The 21,684-nt window shown below is 30.9% G+C and overlaps 2 protein-coding genes across 2 annotated transcripts in view; one reads left to right on the top strand and one right to left on the bottom strand.

Moving 5' to 3' along the window:
* The window catches only part of LOC124362308, a 185,475-nt gene that overhangs the window by 143,170 nt on the left and 20,621 nt on the right, over positions 1 to 21,684 (bottom strand). The window lies entirely within an intron of this gene.
* LOC124362307 (ATP-dependent DNA helicase PIF1-like) lies at positions 2,386 to 3,418 on the top strand. The gene has a single exon (XM_046816700.1). It carries the CDS (start codon positions 2,422 to 2,424, stop codon positions 3,367 to 3,369), a length of 948 nt encoding a protein of 315 aa, XP_046672656.1. The 5' UTR covers positions 2,386 to 2,421; the 3' UTR covers positions 3,370 to 3,418.

Here is a 21,684-nt window from a genome sequence, read left to right as displayed (position 1 = left end):
TAATTTTATATTTGAATGTTATTAAAACAAAATATATTTACAGCTTCTGAAACCAACAAAAAAGTCAGTTCAATGAACTATTATTCATACTGCCTAATGATTCGGGAAAATGAAGAAAATCACATATTGAAATGTCGGCGATTATATCACAAATATGTTGTTGACATGTATGTTAAAATTGAAACGGAGAGATTAACATTCATCAGGTTGAATCAAACCAAACTCCGATCTGAAGAGTATATTCACCTTCGAGATGCGATTAATACTGATGGAAATGCACAGAATGTCGGTCGGATGACTATTCTTCCAGCAACATACATCGGAAGCCCTCGGCATATGCACGAATATGCTCAAGATGCCATGTCGTATGTTCGTCATTATGGTACAGCAGATTTGTTCATCACATTTACATGCAATCCGCAATGGATAGAAATCAAGCAGAAGTTATTCCCTGGGCAATCACCCATTGATCGTCATAATATTACAGCCAGAGTCTTTAGACAAAAATTGAAATCTTTAATGGATTTCATCGTAAAACATAATGTGTTTGGTGAGACACGCTGCTGGATGTATTCTGTGGAGTGGCAGAAACGAGGATAGCCACATGCACACATTTTGATTTGGTTGGTTGAAAAGATAAGGCCAAATGAAGTTGATGCAGTGATATCAGCTGAAATCCCTAATGTACAAGTAGATCCTGGATTGCATGAGGTAGTTATCAAAAACATGATACATGGTCCCTGTGGAACTCTTAATCAAAATTCACCGTGTATGATGGATGATAAATGTTCAAAACGATATCCACGGACATTAATATCGGAAACAATTACTGGTAATGACGGTTATCCATTGTATCGTCGCAGATCGACAGCAGACCATGGAAAATCAACAATTGTCAAATTAAATCAACAAGATATTGAAATAGATAATCGTTGGATTGTTCCATATTCACCCATTTTATCAAAGACATTCAAAGCACACATCAACGTTGAATCTTGCCATTCAGTGAAATCTATTAAATACATTTGCAAATATGTAACCAAAGGGAGTGATATGGCTGTGATTGGAATTGGTGCAGAGAATTCCAATGATGAAGTTACCTAATACCAAATGGGCCGCTATGTCAGTAGTAATGAAGCAGTTTGGCGAATATTTTCTTTTCCTATTCATGAGAGACACCCTTCTGTTGTTCACTTAGCTGTGCATTTAGAAAATGGACAAAGAGTGTATTTTACAGCACAGAACGCAGTACAAAGAGCTGCTCAGCCACCATCTACTACATTAACCAGTTTTTTTGAGACATGCCAAAACGATGATTTCGCACAAACATTGCTATATTCTGAAATGCCAAAATATTATACCTGGAATCAATCCTCAAGGAGATTTATACGACGGAAACAAGGAAAACCAGTTCCAGGATATACAGATGTATATTCCACCGATGCGATTGGCCGGATTTATTCAGTACATCCAAGCAATGATGAATGTTTTTATTTACGACTGCTATTAGTCAATGTACGTGGCCCAACATCATTCCAACAGTTACGAACTGTTGATGGTGAATTGTGTGGATCCTACAGAGAAGCCTGTCAACGTTTGCAATTGCTTGAAAATGACGCTCATTGGGATCAAACTCTCAATGATGCTGTAATATCATCACACGCTCATCAAATACGAACATTGTTTTCTATAATCATATCTACATGCTTCCCATCAAACCCAATTGATTTGTGGATCAAGTACAAAGATTATATGTGTGATGATATTTTGTATCAAATACGGAATAGAATGGGAAATCCAAATATACAAATCAGTGAAGAAATTTACAATGAAGCATTGATTTCAATTGAGGACATGTGCTTGATAATTTCAAACAAACTATTAATTCAATTAGGCCTGACCGCGCCCAATCGTCCAATGCATGACGCTTTTAACCAAGAGTTGCATCGAGAAAAACTGTATGATTTCAACGCTTTGAAAGAATTAATTCAAACAAATCTTCCACTGTTAAATGAACAACAGAAGTATGTATTTGAAACTCTTATGAAAGTAACAAATGATGAAACTGGAGGGATTTACTTCTTAGATGCACCTGGTGGTACAGGAAAAAATTTTTTGATTTCATTAATATTAGCAACAATTCGCTCACAAAATAAAATTGCACTTGCACTCGCTTCGTCGGGAATCGCAGCAACTTTGCTTGAAGGTGGTCGAACAGCCCATTCAGCACTAAAATTGCCATTAAATATGCAAAGTAATGAAACTCCAACCTGCAACGTTTCGAAGAACTCTGCAATGGCAAAGGTTTTGCAGCAATGTAAATTGATTGTTTGGGATGAATGCACGATGGCACATAAAAAATCTTTGGAGGCTTTAGACAGAAAAGATCTACGGAGCAATAATAACCGATTTGGTGGTGCAATGATTTTATTAGCAGGAGATTTTCGTCAAACATTGCCAGTGATTCCACGATCAACGCCAGCTGATGAACTCAATGCATGTCTAAAGTCCTCCAATTTGTGGAAACATGTCAAAGTACTTCATTTAAGCAATAATATGCGTGTCGAGTTGCAAAATGACCAATCTGGAAACATATTCTCTAAACAACTCATTGACATTGGTAATGGCAAATTTCCTATAGACATGTTGACTGGCTGCATTAACTTTCCTCAAAGTTTTTGTCAGTTAACTCGATCAAAAGATGAACTTATTCAGAAGGTGTTTCCAGATGTTTCTCAAAATTACAGAAACCATGATTGGTTGAGCGAACGAGCTATACTGGCTGCAAAAAACATAGATGTAAATGAATTAAATTTCAAAATTCAAGAACAAATTACAGGCGAATTGAGGATATATAAATCAGTTGATTCGGCTACTAATCAAGATGATGTAGTCAACTATCCACCGGAATTTTTAAACTCGCTGGATTTGCCAGGATTGCCACCTCACAATCTTCAATTAAAGGTTGGATCGGTGGTGATAATGTTGCGAAATATCAACCAACCGCGTCTTTGCAACGGTACACGGTTAGCGATAAAAAATTTACTAAACAATGTGATAGAAGCAACTATACTCAAAGGAAAGTATAAAGGAGAGGATGTTCTCATACCGCGCATCCCAATGATTCCGACTGATGTGCCATTTGAGTTTAAACGACTACAGTTTCCAGTGCGGCTTGCTTTTGCTATGACTATAAACAAGTCCCAGGGGCAATCATTAAGTGTTTGTGGTATTAATCTAGAAAACCCATGTTTCTCACATGGTCAATTGTATGTTGCCTGTTCCCGTGTTGGAAAACCATCAGATTTGTTTATCTATGCGCCAGGTAATCAAACAAAAAACATCGTATACCACAAAGCACTACAATGATAATAATAATAATTATGATTCACATGATTAACAATAAAGCGATTACTTACTTTTAAATCCTTATATATGTTTTATTTAATTATTTTTTATTCACAACGCCCTATCACCAGGGTGACGGTTCTGTTCAGGAGAATTTTTTAAATACGTAGGCAAAAAAACTGCCACATTACAAATCTTTTTGACAGGACGAAGTCTGTCGGGTCAGCTAGTTTTCAATAAAACTATTAATATTGACTTACATAACTAAGTATTTTTGCTTACGAGACCAGAATGATAAAGTCAAAATAGTTCCTCAGTCATTAAAGTTAGTTTAGGGCTGTGGAATATACAAGCCGGAACCACATAAAATATGAGCAGTATGTGTATACGTACTAAACCTAAATATGATGATACGGTATACGATGTGGTACATATACTAAAAACCAAAATACGACCCATCGACAATGTTAATGGTAGGTACTTAGAGGTAAGTGGATGTTATATAGTATGGATTCTGTAACATTATCAGCCAGTATATTCTCTCCAAGCTATGAATCCAAATAAGTATCGGTTAGTTTACTTTGAGGTAAGAGAAATATTTTATAGTCTTTTGTATTTTAGGTACATTTTTTATATCCACATCAACACTGTAACTACAGATTTTGGTTACAAAGATTTTAAAGTTTACTAAGCTGACTAAAGCTAAAACACTATTTGTTAAACACTATATTACACATTTTATTGGTTACTATGCATAACTTTAATCGTTTTTGCTGCAGATAAAAATTTATCAATTTATACAAGAAGTTATGTGTTTCTATTTTTTAAATAATTTTAAAACAACTCTAATAAACCTTTGCTTGAATGATAAAATCTACTACATATAATGTTTTAGTTCTTCGGGTAAATAATTTATTCAGATAATACTTTTTTGCAAAGTGCTCACTTCTTAAAAACTATGTTCTCATACCTTATGAAACATGGGAGAAATGTCATGTTTATTACGATTCCTCGAAATTGCAATAAAATTATATGATACAATGTGGTATAATATTAGGACTAACACTGCGTTGAAATGCCGTGTTATATTTAATTAAAGATAAAGTAACTTCACCTTAAAAATTCTGGGACAAAGTTTCCTAATTTTCTAAACTAAATTTTCAAATTTCCCAGTTATTGGACAAAACATGAAAATGAATATTTTTTCTATTACGTACTGTTGAATATTTTTAAAAATATATACGGAATTAAGTACATAAAGTAATTTAATTTAGATGTGGACGAATTAATAAGAAATAATTTTAAGTTAGATTTACAAGAACCTTAAGAAGAAGAACCTTAAGTTAGACTAGCGTAAGAATTCGTACCTTAAAGACGTATCATAACAGCTTATACTAAATTAAAAACTCACCTATTAAACCTTTGGAATGAGTTATAAATAAATTAGATAATAAACAGCAGGTATACAGATTATACGTGTTTTTCTTGATAGTAAATTTGGCAGTGACCCCAGAAGTGTTCAATAGTTCAACTACATGTCTTATACAAAACAAGAGTAGGTACTTTGGGATTATACCGACCACACCCAGACATGAATCGTTATTTCACATTTCGTTTCTACTGATTACTAGATTAGCGTAGAACAATATTTCGTCAATATAAAACAGGAATTGTCTTATCGCAAACACCTCCCCATCCTCAGACAGAGGTCAAAGTCGAGCGTCTAGTAGATAACGTGATTGCAGAGTCTCGCCGCCCGTTCAGCTGGTGCATCGCTTTGTTGTACTTCCGTGTTTTACCTCTACATTTCTCCAAACACAAAAATTCAACAAAAACAAACATTTACCAAACTAAACTTTTTATTAAAAAAACACTCAAAACTTGTTTTTATTCTTGATCACATTCCGCCACCCAAAATGCGAGTGCCTCCGGCCATCAGCGCGGGCTTCGGCAGCACCTTCGGTGCTGCCCCGCGCTGATGTCGACGAAAGAAAAACATCCCTCGAGATAGTACCTATCAGTAAAATATCAAATTCTAGAGGGGCTAATCAGAAATATAAATTGAATTGTAATGGAAAGGCAATGATGTACCGTGCAAATCACGTGATGCCGCGCGGCCTGCCGTAATCAGGATTCTCGAGAAAGATAAGATAACAGCGATCACAATACCTGGAAATGCTTGTAAGTTTGTAATTTTGTAATTGAAGAGTTGTTTTTTTCGTTCTATCATGTTTGTTTCTATAAATTTCTATTTTTGTGTTCTTCATACTAGTGTGGTCGGTATAATCCCAAAGTACCCAAGAGTAAATATATATCATAAACATTGAAGTTTTACCTTTAACCTAAGTTTCTTCTAAGTATGTCTCAACATATTGAAAGCAACTTAAATAATAAATATTATTTATACATATTGTTATGGGAAACATTTAGGATATAGTATAATATAACCAAATTTCAATTAATTTATTATTTCAAATTGCACGCAAATGTGTTTATTTCTATTATTAAAATAAAAAGCATTAATTAAAAATCTAAAAGTATAACTTAGGAAACTGCTATAGGTATTTTAACGTATATTATCAGTTGTGGAAACATTATACTTTAGTTTATGCTATATCAGATATACGTGTATTTAACTATTATTTATATTATTTTATTTCATGGTGTCTGTAATGAATAACAAACATGTCACTTCCTGAAGCTCTATCTTGTGCATATACTGTACTAATTTCACATTTTTATCTTCGGTCATTTTCATGTGGGCTTGATTACAAGGTAGCATACATTTCCAATATTTTTGTATGTATTCAGGGTAGTGACCTTAAAAGAATATTTTTCAAATCGATTTCAACTCTTAATATAGTGTCGCCTGTTTGACCATACGTCTGTGAGTAAACTCTAGATAAAAAGGTTTTAAAGAGACTTGAATAATGGTTCATAATTTCTCTTGGTCCATGGAAAATATATATGAATGTTTTGGTCACATAGGACCAAAGTTTTCATTAATGAGGTCAGGTTATGCACCTAGTTTATATATAACCAACGCAGTACATTAAACAGTTGGTTTTAGCACTAAAGGAAAGTCGCTCGTAATAGTTCCCTAACGTTCTACCGGATACTACTATTCTCTTTACAACTTGGTATTTATTTTATGTTGGTTGCAACGCATCATTGTCCTCTATATTTAGTTTTGCTCAAATTGGTTGAAAAAATGGTAGGACTTCTATCATTATTGTTATCAGTATTGTACATACAAGGCAGGACTACGCTAAGAAAATCAAGCATACGGCATATTTCAATCTCGTGTTGTCATTAAGTCAGATAGACAATCAGACTAACATCATATAGAAAAGAAATTGTTACATCCTCTTGGAAAAATAAAAAGAATCGTGTCAGCCTACTAAATGATTCCCTAGTTTGACGTACACCATCATGGAACTCATTATAAATTTGAAGAAGGTATTTATCAAGATATCTTGTCCCATGATATGTTCACATTTTTTTTATATTAAGTTACTTTCATAAAAGTGAGATAATATAAGTTTCAAGAGACTTAATTAAGTTCCGGTGCATATACTGTAACGTAGGATTGCGCTAAAAAGAGAGCTTGTCAAAAACTTTTAACATAAACTTTCAGTGTATTATTTTCTTGTATGAAAAATCTACATGTGATTATGTTTGTACATGTTAAATCTCTTATGAGTGTACTAAATTTGTTTAAAATTTATTTATTTTGCTCTTTTTTCGTTATCAATTTAGTCACACATAAGACCAACATTAAAATGTTTGCTAGTGTTCTTCTAAATCCAATGGAGTGACATGCACTATCGTCGAACTCAGTGTTCCTCATGTAGAAATTTAATAATCCTCCATGCATAATTTAAAATTTATAGACCAGTTCATTTTATAAATATCGTGCGGAGATAGAGGCATGAATAGAATTATTTAGGCCCACGATTGATAGACTTCGCTTAAGCTCCGAAAATAAACAATTTGTTTTGTTGTTATCTTTTGTACAAATTAATAATAATTATATTCAGAGTTTAAGGTTAAAAACTAAAAATTCCAAAAGGAATTCCTATTTTCTATTTATTTAATACAAGCTTCTTGTTTTTTTAGAGTTATATCGAAATATTAGCATGACAATCTATATATTTAATACGCCAAATAACAAAAAGTTAATTATAGAATTGTTTATATATATCTATGTAGGAAAAGGTTTTCTAATTCGTTACTCTTTTAAAAGATTGACACGTATAGTTTGCTGAAAAATAAAAATGTAAAAAAGTGTTTAGTTACTCAGAGCATTCGAATCAATGAATTATTTGATTGCGGTAAACGTAACAAAGGTCAAAGTGGAGCTGATATTACATTCTGTGCGTTATTGGATACTGCTATTTATATAAAATTGTACGGCATGAGAATGCCACACCACATGTTGCGTAACAGACGTGGGATAGAGAAGGCGGACAGGCAATCATACAAAAATGAAATTCTTTATATTCCCACTTCATGAAAATGAAACATTGTGCCCGCCTACTGAGTGGTCCAATAGATGGACACGCACAATTAAAGAAATCTGTAATGTGTATGTAGAATGAAATTTAATTTCATTGAAAATTTAAAAATATACACATGAAATCTATTTGAAATATCTTGCGAACATTTAGACGACAGGTGCTACTATGTTAAACGTTAAAATAACATATGATTTTACTAGGTATTTTAAAAAGTTTTTTAACCTTCAATGTTTTCCGTGGTATCATGGTTGATAAAAGAACAATGTAAATATATTCGCTAACGTCCCGCCAAATCTCATGAATTTTACGTACATGATCATAAAGTCGATATTGTCTATATTTCGATGAAAAGTTAAGTAAAATGTCTTACTTTACATTTATTTGGGGAAGTTATAAAGGATTATGAATTTATCACACGAGAATTATTTGCAAATCCAAAATCGATTACACCAACTTAAAAATAGTTTCACCTGTATTTCCATCCATCTCAGTATATGTTTCGAACAGACAATGTGTCAGTTAACTATCAAAATATCATGTAAAAAGACATACAAAAATGAAATTGTCAAGGCAACTCGAGTGATACGATTCACCAACGCTTAAGCGAACCGCGTGAGAGAAAGCCATTTGCAATACAACTAATGTGATTTTACTCAGATTAAATATAAATTGATACTTAGCCTATTGCAATTTCCAATCCTAATAGGTTGGACATGAGCGATGCCAAAAAGGTTACGGACTGGAAAAGTTTTATTTCTGTCTACTTATTTGTCCGCTCTACTTCTCGAAAGCAAACTTAGACAAAGACCTAGGATGAAAACTAGAAGTTCATATCTATATAGGCAACATAGAGTTTGATAATGTTGTATATATTTCCATCAGATTTGGCTCAGCGTAAGTGAAGGTCTGTTCATTCATTCTATTTGTAAACACAATGGCAACGAGCCCCTGAAAATAAATCCAGTTATAAACAACTGAGTAAATTGTATAACATTTACGCCTATAGTCTCAGCAAATCCTGTTATGTTGTTGAAAAGCCTAGTTCTGTCAGGAGACAATTAAGATATGTTACATAATTGTCTTTAAATATTTATTAAAAGTTGGTCCGATTTTGCTATATATCTGCACTTTTAACAGTTATCCGCTGCTTTTTTACGCAATTTAGTAGGCCTTGCACGTGTATGACTGCTGGTTCGAATTAATTATATTTTCTGACGCCAAATTTGAGTTTTCTTTATTACAAAAATGAATAAAGTGCGTTAAAAATTGTATATTTATGGAAAATTATTGTAATTTACTTCGTTCTAGCATTTTTTGTACCGTAGTCAGTGTTTTATACTTGTTAAAAAACTATTTGATTTAAAGTTTGGGTCCTATATTTTTGAATATATCAGATAAAAAAACAGTAAGAAAATATTGAATATGTCTCTCAAATGTAGCTTGCTAGTATTTTAGGAAGTCCTCGTTTAACATGGTGAACTGAAACCCGGAAAAATATTTCACTACCCGAAACTTATTAATGACGTATTTTGGACTTATTTGTATACATAATCTTATCATTACTGTTACATATAATGAGCTTCTTAAGTTTCTGCCTATCTTCGTGAATCACTCTGAATAAGGTAAGGAGATTGCACATTTTGAATAAAATCTATCTTAATAAAATTGTTTATGTATGTGATTATATATAGATACCGTTTTACTGTATATTCATTCAAACTCTTAGTTAGAGTTAGTAAAGGAGGATACTAAAAAAAATATTATACCGTAAAGTATCTATGATATGCAAATTATATTATACTTTCAGTTTGTTTTGCTTGCGTATTTTATTTTAACACTCAATAGCTTTTTACCAACAAAGTTATTATGTCTGTAAACACCAGAAAAGTTTATTAGGACAATAGCTCTTATTGACAACTGAGCCTACTACTGTATCATGTCTGTATCGTATTTAGTTGTTTTATATATTGTATAATAATTTGGAATTAATAATATTTTAATCATCAGTAATTGAACGAGTGATTTAAATATGAGTTTAATACAGTATATTGTTAAGTACCAGTGTATTTAGTACAGTTCGAGCTGTATAGTTGACTTACCAGAGGTCAGATATTGGGTACGTGACTAGATAAAGGCAAGTCACGTTTATCTTCCTGGATGCCCCAGAAAGCTGCACATTAATTTTGCCAGCAGAAGAGGTAAATGGTTAATTTGTCTATAAATGTGTGAGTTGCCAAGTATATTTACTAAATCAAAGTTAATGGGGCCAGGCTATATAGATTTGGTAGGTTATTTTATACATAGTTATTTTTCTTACAATTGTAGAAATTTGGGATCTTCATTAAACTACGTATGGATTTTAGGATAGGATTGGAAGTACCTAATTTATAATAATATGGTATTAATAGGATTGGGTCAAAAATTTTAAGATAATGTTCAATGGGGTTTTATTTCTCATTATAACACTTGTTTATCTCACCGAGTTAGTTCGTTATCTCTGCTTACATGACTATTACGATCGATATAAGGCTATTATAGATTATAAAACATCGTTCACACTTACACTCAAAGGCCAATTATTAAATGTTGACAAATAACTAAAATGGTAAGATAGTGTGAGAATTGTGCTTGAAAACAAAGATAATAACTAATTTACTGTTCTTGGGTACAATTCCATAACTGCCTAAATAATATAAGATTATGGCTCTCAAGATTCTGTCTCATATTAGCCTTTTATGTCGTCAGATTTTTTTGCGTTTTCACCGTGGGAAGATACTCACTACTCATTATATAAGGGAGAGACATAAGCTAGTGGTGGACAAGCGTAATACGTCGTGAATAGCACATTGAATGTCTACAATTATGTATCATTACCTGGAAATCGATTAAATTAAAATTAAGTATATGATGTGGTAACAGGATAATATACTCTTGACTCTGTCAAAGTCAGGGTTCATTAATCAAGATCTATGAGGCTCAGCCAGGCTGTGACGTATAAGTTGTATCATCCTTCAAATTGCTATCAGTCATCATAATCATGTCTCAAGCAGTCTGTCTCTTATTTATTGAAGTTTCTGTTTTGACATGTGGTGTATTATATTTTAATGAAAACCCCTCGTAAAACTTTCCCAATCCACCCTGTTTTAACTAAGTGACTAGTTTATTTATTATTCTCGACACCACGGTTCTAAATGCGAGAAAGCAGGTTGAACCGGAACTGTCTATCTATACTCAGGCACTGCCATAGATTGCCTATTTATTTCAAAATATCGGATGTGCTAACAAGTTTATGTGAGTGAAGTCAGAATTTTTTTTTTAAGTAGAGGGGAAAATATCACAAATTCATTACTTCGACCGTGGAATAAAGCAAAATAATCCTATATCACCGAATCCTAATTTATGTTTTGTTCATGCTGTTTCAACCATAGTGTCTTTCATAGATGCTGAAATAATCAATTGCAGAATACCGTGTCTCTGGTGTAATTTTTCCCTAAGGGCCTGTCATTTTAAGAAAATTTCAAAATATAATTAAAGACGAATATGCCATGATCTTTTCTGGTTTATTCATTTCTGGTTTTCAGTAAAGAATTGTCTGCAAAGCCGCAGATAACTAATACTTGTATGTAAATCATCACTGAAACCGTTGAAACATTTCAAAAAGGGCTTGAAAAACACAATTTCTGTTAGTGTGTATCCAGAACAGGTTAATCATCTGTATAAATACAGAATGTCTACGTTTTGATGCAGCAGTATATTAAGTTTTCAGTAAAGTGAAGTCACAAAAAAATGGAGCCTAATGTAAAGTAATAAGTGAGACCTTCTTCTGAATTCATACCTATGAAGTTGTTACTACGTCATAGTACGTTCAGCTCAGTGGTTCATTATTTTAAATACACAATCTTTCCAAATTAATTTTTGTCATTTTCAATTGAGTTGTTTCTTTTTTAATATAAAATGTAATTACATGCCTCAGTGCATTTTATCATTTTAAGTAAATACATGGTGTCTCAAAGTTGATATATTTTTGATTACAAATAATTTTCAAATGTTAACCACTTTCAATCATGCAATTAAATATTAGTTTAGATTTCATAGACAGATGTTTGTTGCTGTTGGATAAACCATCTATTCGTAACAGAATTTTCACAACTATATAATGGTTTAAAAAATAATTGAAGGCAATGGGAGGTTTTTAATTTATTTAGACAAAATTATATACATATTAAACGTTGTAACGTGGTGCATACCCAAAATAATATCCTAGTAGCAGGTATATGTGTTATATAACATAGGTAACATTAAAAATATTGTTTATAAGAAGTTTTTATGTAGGAAATAACAATCTATTGACACTTAATTTAATAGCTTCTGAAATATTCATGTAGTTTGTAAACACGAAATTAAATTAAATGCCAATGACGTTAACTGTCAGTTGTGATGACGTCGAGACCGCTCATTATAAATGGTAATTACAAGCGACCTGTAACAAGCGACCTGTCGTACGTATATTTAAAAACAAACAACGTCAGATACACAGTTCTGTAATTTGCATTTTGTAACACATATTTACAACATTTTTAAAAACAATTTACGGAGTTGAACATATTATTAACAAATAATATAAAATACCTTTATTTAATTCAGCATGATTAAAATATTATTGAAAAATAACAAAAAGCATTCATACAAGTCAAATGTATTCAATATAGTAATTCAAAATATCTAAATGCTTGGATCAACAATACATTTATACGTGACCAGTCAGTGGACAATTCATTAGCTGTATTAGTAAATATTACTAGTGATATTTGTTTAATAGATATCCAGTCTATTTTATACTTTAATATTATTCAGGTAACAACTATTCCCAATTATAAATTAGTGCTTAATTAAAACATGCCAATTATTGCAGATCAGTACACTTAAACAATATGAAACCGAAATAATTAGCTGTTTAGATTTCAATGATGAATGCTATTAGTATGTACTTTATGCAAAATCGGTGTTATAAAATATATTTTATACAGTATTTCATATGTTCAGATTTGCATAGTTTTATATTATCCTTAAAATATGAATACATTTTTTATGAGCGAACATTTTTATTGAAAGCATGGTGTGATTACAAACATTGTTTTGGAAAAGTTGGTTTTTTTGTATTATCAGAGTCCTAAACTTGTATCTATTAATGAGTGAAAACTGTTGTGGAAGGCTAAGTAAGTACATTACTTGCTAAAGTTCCCTCGGTACTGACGACCCAGTTACACTAAGAGACTACTAAATCAAGTTCATGAATGTTAACTCTAGTAATACATTTGCATTCGAAGCTCTGATTTTATTAAGGCCTGAGCAAATATTTGAGAAACTGTAATAGCAACCAACCATTTGTGTGATACTGTTGAAATGTAGTTATTAAAGGCTGATATATGATTTTTTTGTTATTGATATTTTGTGAATATAGGGAAAAATTCAAATTATGAGTATCAAAATCATATATTAGTTAGCGCGTATTAGGAGAGATACTCACATTAATAATGTCAGGCCAAGGAAAAGATTATAAAAGTTTGTTTAGTTCTATGTTCGTGTATTTCAATGTGTATTTATTTCTAATAAATTAAAGAAAATCTTAAATTTTAATCTGATAAATTAGAAAATTTATGATAAATAACGTGAGCAAGTTAACATTAGAGTCAATAAATACCAATCAAACCAATTTTAAATACAATTTAGTACGTTCCCGTTGAGTTATAGGGAAGCACAATCAAATATAAACACTCAGAACAATGCCGTTATCCAAAATCATATGAAATGTGCTTTAGACAGAAATATGCTGACTCTCCCTAAGATTAAACAAGTATTTGTAGAGCTGTTAAATGCTCTTTTATTTCACCTTTGGGATGTTATAACTAGTTACTCTTCACTGATATTAGTGAGAGCATCTCGTGACTAAGCTATCCCTTTATCGGACCCTATGAGGGGGTTAAATTATGACTTGCAGGAGTTTGAAGCATGCCAAGATCCAATCGGGAATGCTGATACGAAGAGATTGAAGGAATAGTCCACCGTCGTTTAATGTAACGTAAACGAGCATTAGGCAAACACTTGACAACCAAAGCTATAACTAGAAAAAAGGTACGTACAGTACAACCAAGAATTCAATGCTCGAGTCATGACTGGACTAAGACCAATTTAGGAATATTGAAAGGATGAGGTGGGACGATTTGTTCTGGCACTGTAAAGTGAAGCACAAATTAGGAATACAATGAACAAACAAACCTATCACAGTAAAGTACATACTGTTTAACCAAGCACTCAACGCTCGTAACAAGACTGTACCAAGCACCAAACCGTCATAAATTTAACATAGCAGTTGGTACAAGAGTCATTGATGGACGCATTTTTACTAAGGTAGACTTCTCTAACGGAGTTGGAGCACGGCAAACTCTCTCTATATATAATACATCAAGAAATGAGAACTAGCCGCTGCTAGGAATATCACTGTGATATATTATTATAAGTATATTATTTCTACAAATTCTAATTTGTTTATATTAAAGTTGTAAAATTGTAAAATTTGTTGTAACAAATATGTAAAAAAATAGTTTACCTTATTTGCACGTTAGCCTGTGATATATTCAACTGTCATTGTCCTAGGCCATTAATATTATAAAAACAAAAAGATTGTTGTTCTAGGATTGAAATTATTTTCCAACCACTATGGATTGGTAATATTTGTGAAAATCTGTTATTTGTCTGTTAGAGCATAGGCCACGTGTAAATACAAAGTACATCGTTTGTGTGATACATTAGGCAGTCATTTCTTAAAACAGCAATGAAATTTATTCTCTAAATTATGTTTGGAACATTTAAAATATTTAACAATCAAAGAAATTATTCTCAAAAAGTATTTTGATGTGAAGTTGAAAGATCCTCTGCCAGTTTTAAACACGGATAACAATGTCCCTTATAAAATATGGTGTAGTGAAAGTTTTATTTATTGAGATGACTTTCTTAATTACTAATGTATCATTAGGATTATGCCTCATTAGTCATAATCCTATGTTCGATTATATATCAATAATCATTTATATTTTCTTCCTTATATTTTGTAAATTACATCTCATACTGCTAAATTAATATGTCAAAAATTAATGTAAGAATATTTCAGAAATCATCATCATATTTATGGTTTATTTTCTTTACAAAATGCATATTCCAGAAATTGTCTGCAATGAAAAACGACTGAAAAAGATTGCTTAGTTTTGTAATAAACGTTTTTCAATAATAAAATTATATCAATAACCTGGATGCACTGGTATGGATCTGAGGCTTCCCCAAACGAAAAGGTGTTTAATAAGTGTTGTACAAAGCCGTTTACAATCGAAAATTCGAACAGGATGCATTCAGTGCCCATGATCTCAACATCTGAAGGTGAAATTTAGGTTAGGAGCGATTTGTTGGGCTTAGATATCCAGTGGCCTTTTGAATTCACAAGAATCCATGGGGGAAAAATAAATTATTAACTTTGATGTAAAGTCAATTCTGCTAAATCCAAACCAAAACATACAATCATTATAAACCTTTTGATAGTATAAATGTGAGTGCGACTGTCTTTCTTTGTTGCGCTTTCACGTGAAAACTGTTGACCGGTTATAATGAAATTTTACATGGAAATTCTTAGAGTCCTTGGTAAGAATATAAACGTTTATTATTAGGAAAATCCTTATTGATTCTACCCCATTGATCTAAAATTTGGGGAAACATCCAGTTAGCCTTAAAGTTCCATGAAAGAAAACAAGTATTATTAATTGAAAGAACTTGTTAAAATTTAACAAGTTATATTATATTATATTTATATTTAATATAATCAACTGTTCGGAGAAAAAATGTTTTATTAAAGCACAACCATATGGTTAATTAATTTACTGTTAAAAGTTATTTTTGCGCTTACACAGTAAAAGTATAGAGTAACCTTGGTGGTAATAACACTTCCATTTTAACATTTATTGCAACCGCTGTTAAGCATAAAATTAGGATGTATACAAATAATAAAATTAATACTTATAGGAAAAATATAATTTTTTATATAACGTAGAGCAATGATGGGAAGGGTTGATTCAATACGAAAGTTCAGTTCCATTTCACTTTCCACTTAGAGCAGGGTCTGAAGTCTAACGCTGTGACAGATTTGACATCTGGGATCAACATCCATGAGAAGAGATTCAAAACAGTCGAAGTAGCTCAGAATGAACGTTTCGACGTCAGAGACACCTAGAATACAACCAAATGTAATCTAGATGAAATAATGTTCTCACTGTATAATCAGGTACACAATCAAGTGCACTTCGATGGTTTTGATACGATTTCAAATCAAGAAGAGTTGAATCAAATTTTCTAAACAATTTTTAATGGTAACCATAAGCGTATTAATTTATGATCATTCTCGAGAAAAATTAAAATATTAAAAACGAAATAAGGTGTACAGTATTATTTCTAAACAATAATGCACAACACTTTAATTGTTCTAAGAGAAAAATTATAGAGTACTACTCGAAAAATGATATAAAAGTTGGCCCAATGTAATCTAGCAGATTTATATCAATAACATATATTTTGTTACCAAATCAACTCTTGATGTAACACATACCCCACATACCTCACATCGTGTCGTATACCTCACGCCGCTGTCTCTCAACTAAGCCCTGTCCCGAGCTTCATCTTGCGGGGATTATAGCGGGACACCTTGTGTACAGCGTACTATGTAGATATCAAACCTGTATTATATAATTGTTCTATGAATAAATTACTAACAAATGGAGTCCATGTGGAATAACATCATGGCAGACTATTAGCAAAGCTTATCACTCTCAGAAAAAATATTCTGTCTGTCTGTCTGCACATATCTAGGAAATGCACTGACCTATAGGCATGAAATTTAGCAGGAAGCATTATTCATATACAGGCAATACCGAGTACATTTATGGTACATGAAATTTCGTCGTTTGCGACTATAAAATACAATATTATAATATAACATATTCATGAATAAAGATATAATTTGTTATTACATAACAAATTAATAAAATAAATACCATACATTTGATCAAGTTTACATCATACTTTACTGATACAGTTGATATCTATTTCGTCCTTAATCGGCTTGTAATTAAACATTAAAAAAACAATGCTGTCTAATATGTTCAAATATGTAATCATTTGTATATTTTAATGTAATTACAAATTACAAGTTGCCTTTATGTAATACTTACACGTTACTCTATAACACGGTATTACCTAATTTTTCATAAGTTTGATAATGTTAACTGCTAAACATTCTACCTTCCTGATACAGCAGAGTCATTTTACGTTCTTAAACCGCTTAAAAAATGCCCTTTACAACATATATACATGATATTTTGTGCTAAACCGCAACATTTAATAAATAAAAATAAAACTTTATAACATAACATTATTCACTAATAAAGATATAATATCTTATTAAACAACATATATTAAACAACATATAATATCCAAATGTTATAAATTTGATCAAGCTAACTGCTAAACAAAATACCTACCTGATACAGTGGATATTTATTTGGCCCTTTATTGGCTTAAAATCAGACATACTAATTGTTAAGTTAAACTTATTAATATGTAAAAAATATGTTATAATTTGTATATTTTTATGTAATTATAAATTACAAGATCTCTTTAATTAATAGTCGCATGTGATACCTGTAACACTGTAATACCTAATTTTCATAAGTTTGATAATGGTAACTGCTAAACATTCTATCTACCTGATACAGCAGAGACTTATTTCGACCTTAAACTGCTTAAAACGCACTTTATTACAACTATACTTTGTAAATTGTACTGAATCTTAACATATAATAAAATTAAAATCAAATAAAAATTAAAATATTCATAAATAAATATGAAATATGTTTTTTAAATAATATATTGATAATAATAATAATTTAAATTTGATCAAGCTAACTACTAAACAGTATACCTTCCTGATACAGGCAGTATCTATTTCACCCTTAATCGGCTTGAAATCAGACACATATTACTTACTATATTATTATCCAATATAAAAAAATATGTAATTATTTGTGTATATAAATGTAATTACAAATTACAACTCTCTTTAATTAATAATTACATGTATTTCTATAACATTGTGTTACCTAGTTTTTCATAAGATGATCTGATACAGCAGAGACACTTTTCGTCATTAAACTGTTTAAAAATGCCTTTACTACAATTTTATTATACTATGTAATTTGTGCTAATCCGTAATATTTAATGAATTAAAATACAATTTCATAGCATAAAAAATTCAAGAAAAGATATAATATGTTATTAAATAACATATTAACACGTGAAATGTTTTAAATTTGATCAAGCAAAATGCAAAAAAATCATACCTTTCTGATACAGTGGATATTTATTTCGCCCTTTATCGGTTTGAAATCAGACATATACTAAAAATACTATCTAATATGTTCAAAATTGTATTGATTTTTAACTTTAATGTAGGTAATTAAAATTACAAGCTGTCTTTGATTAATAGTTACATAATATTATTCTATAACCCTGTATTACATAATATTTCAAAGTTTTATAATGTTATGCGCTACAAGTTCTACCTTCTTGATACAGCAGGCATCTTTCGTACTTAAAGTGCTTAAAATTCCCTTTATTACAATTATTCTTTGTAAACTGGATTAAATCTTAAGATTTATTAAAATTAAAAACAATAACAAAAATAAAATATTCATCAATAAATATAAAATATGGTATTAAATAGTTTTAACAAATTCGTCTTTTGAGTAACCATGGGAACGATAAAATAGCAGAATTAATGCATTATGAACAAACCGGCTACGATCATATGAAATTTTAACATGCAAATTTTTATTGATAGGGTTACACAAGAAATAATGGAGTAGATAATCAATGTTAGATTTCGATGACAAGATTTAATTTCAGCGCACTCATGCATTGTATTACCCATAAATAGGTCACCGGAGTTTATATTATTGAACACCGCTATGGAAACTAGAGAAAGATTTCATAGGTTGAGTTGACTAACATATATTTATATATACAAATATATATATATATATATATATATATATAATATCTATTATATTATTATTTAATGCAAATATTCAATATATATTATATTACAATATAATTAAATATACAAATAATTATATGTATTAATGACTGTCTGTCTGCAGGTCATTTTGAGTTATACAAAATGAGCTATATATTTGAAATTTTTCATGCAATCTCAGCGAGAGCTGTTACAGATTTGCGTATCTTGAATAAATATAAGGAAGTGGTCAACTGTGAATGCAAGAAGGCCCACTAAAATTACTGAAGAAGGCTTTAAAACATATTTATTTATTTATTTTCCAACGGCAGCAGCCAATTTACAAATACAAGCATAGATACATAATAAGAGCATATTGAGAATTAAGTAATAATGTTGAAAGAGAAGCGTTACCAAAGAACGTTTACTACACGTAACTTCAAGAAAAAGTTTTTTTGGTTTCCAGTCTCACAGTTCAATCATAAAATAATGTGTTAGTGTAAACCCACTGAACTAAATTCTGGATCATGTCCTGTTTATTAGTAGGTATGGTTGGCAAGGGATAAACAACTGGCAAATGTAAAAAAGAAATATATAAAAATTATTGTAATGTAATTTAATAGTGTCTTCATAATTTTATTATAACTATGAAACAGATCTTTTCAGCCGCTTTCTTCCGCACTTCTAGTAAATACCGTGAATGATGTGTGACCTCTTCTTCAATAGGTCAACGACAAGTAGGTCTTAAGATAAACGCCCATTAGCCATTTATTTTAAACATAAAAAAAATTAAATACAAAACAGCCTTTGAATTTGTAGAAAGGTATTTTTACATTTAGTCATTTTAGATCGTAATTTTTAGCAACCAGAATGATTTGGTTCATTAGAAATTTCTGTGACAAGCACTTTTATAAAATAGTTGAATTACCTATTCTTATTTTAAATTCAGGTCAAATATGAGCATTGCAGTTCCAGTAAAACGTCTATAGGACTCCCAGTAAAGTGAGTGATCCAACGAGTTGTAGATCAAATGAAAAGCCTTAAGAAGATAAAATGTGCAAAAAAGACCACTAAACAAAATACCCAATTTTTTTATTCGCTTATTCAAACTGTTGTAACGTAATAAAACCGCTGATTATAACTGATAAAAAATCGTATTTCACACTTCAGCACATCTTTAGGATATATTAATATATTTGGTCATAGCTAGTAGTGTTGGCTTATCACACGTTAGTTGAAAACCATACCTTACTTTTCTTTCTTAGTGGTATAAATACAAATGATGGTCTGCTTAAATTTAGATGGACAACTATGCTTTTTTCAAATACTGATACGGGTTGACATCGCTGTACGTAAATGCACTACTATATACACAGTTTTATTTATTGGTTTTGGTATAGTTATTGAAATTGTGGTGTATAGTCAATGTCAACCTCGCAGTGTTTTGTTTATAAATACTTCATTGGTTCAATGGTTGACAATATAACAGTGTAGAAAATAGACTTCGGTTGCCAATAAACTTTCTTACTAATATAGTGTGGGACATTTAGTAAGTAATAATACTAATACAATAATGAGCTTTTTGTTGGTGATTTTCTACATTAAATCGGTTTTAAAATAACTCTCGTCTTTTAATGTACTATAATCTTCTTCCACTCTTTCATCTTTTTACGACATCGAAAAGTCGAAAAAAATAAACATCGCTCTTCTAGAGTTGCAACCCCATTTTAACCCGTAAGGATTCAACTATCTTCTTCAGAAATATTCTTTTGTTTTATATAAGTAATGGAACTTTCGTGTGCCTAAATTCAAACTTCTGAGACTTTGGGATGAAGGATAGTTAATTATGAGTTTCTAAGTGAGGGCTTTCCTTTTTAAACACAGACATACATCTACTAGTACTATGAATAGTTTAGATATTTGGAAGTATTTGGAGTAATGGCTAGAGTATGTACTAGAATACATAGGAAGAATATCAATATAGACTTTTATATCCATGTTATTATATACAATAATAAATATTTTTTACACTTTTTAAATTTTTTTATTCTCGTAAATTTCTAATTTTAAGAATTCATCTTCAGGTACAATTTTTGTTACCTGAAGATACCATACATGTTATTAAATTCAATGGTAATACATCATATTTGTTAATTTTTTAATACATTATTTAAAATCATAGTTATATAATAAAACGAATATCTACTTGCTTAATGGTACAGCTCATAAAACTACATGGTCTTGACTATATAGATTCTAAAGAACAAGCAGGGAAACTGTAGTAGGAATAATACTTTTTAAATAAAATAACAGCTTAAAACTCTTGCTGAGTGAGTATTACTTGCCGTTGTTCGTATTTCTAAAAAAAGTAACCGCTCCTGAACACTAATAGCAGTCATGAAAGAGAACTCGTTCCCCTGATGATGTAATTTGAGCAACGTATTAGTCATAGTGACGCTAATCCTAAGTCGAGCGTATTTGTCACAAACTTTATTCTCAGACAAACACATTTGAAGTCAGATATTTCCCTCTTAGTCTATTTGGTTCTCAGGAAAGTTATACAATATGAAAAACGTATAAGTCTTCGTTACTACGAGAATAATTCTTTCTTAACTCTAGCTACTTTTAACTGGCTAATAAAATGTAGGATAGTGACTAATCCGCATAAACGGATAAGTGAGAGATTTAGGAACATAACCGTATAAA

The sequence above is a fragment of the Homalodisca vitripennis genome, chromosome 5 (genome assembly GCF_021130785.1).
Source record: "Homalodisca vitripennis isolate AUS2020 chromosome 5, UT_GWSS_2.1, whole genome shotgun sequence".
Classification (NCBI taxonomy): Eukaryota; Metazoa; Arthropoda; class Insecta; order Hemiptera; family Cicadellidae; genus Homalodisca; species Homalodisca vitripennis.
Note: the sequence above shows the minus strand (reverse complement) of the source record. Positions and strands in the feature narration are given on the sequence as shown.

Excerpts from the sequence above, each read along its gene's own strand:
- LOC124362307 (XM_046816700.1), top strand. The coding sequence starts at position 2,422 with ATGATTTTATTAGCAGGAGATTTTCGTCAAACATTGCCAGTGATTCCA.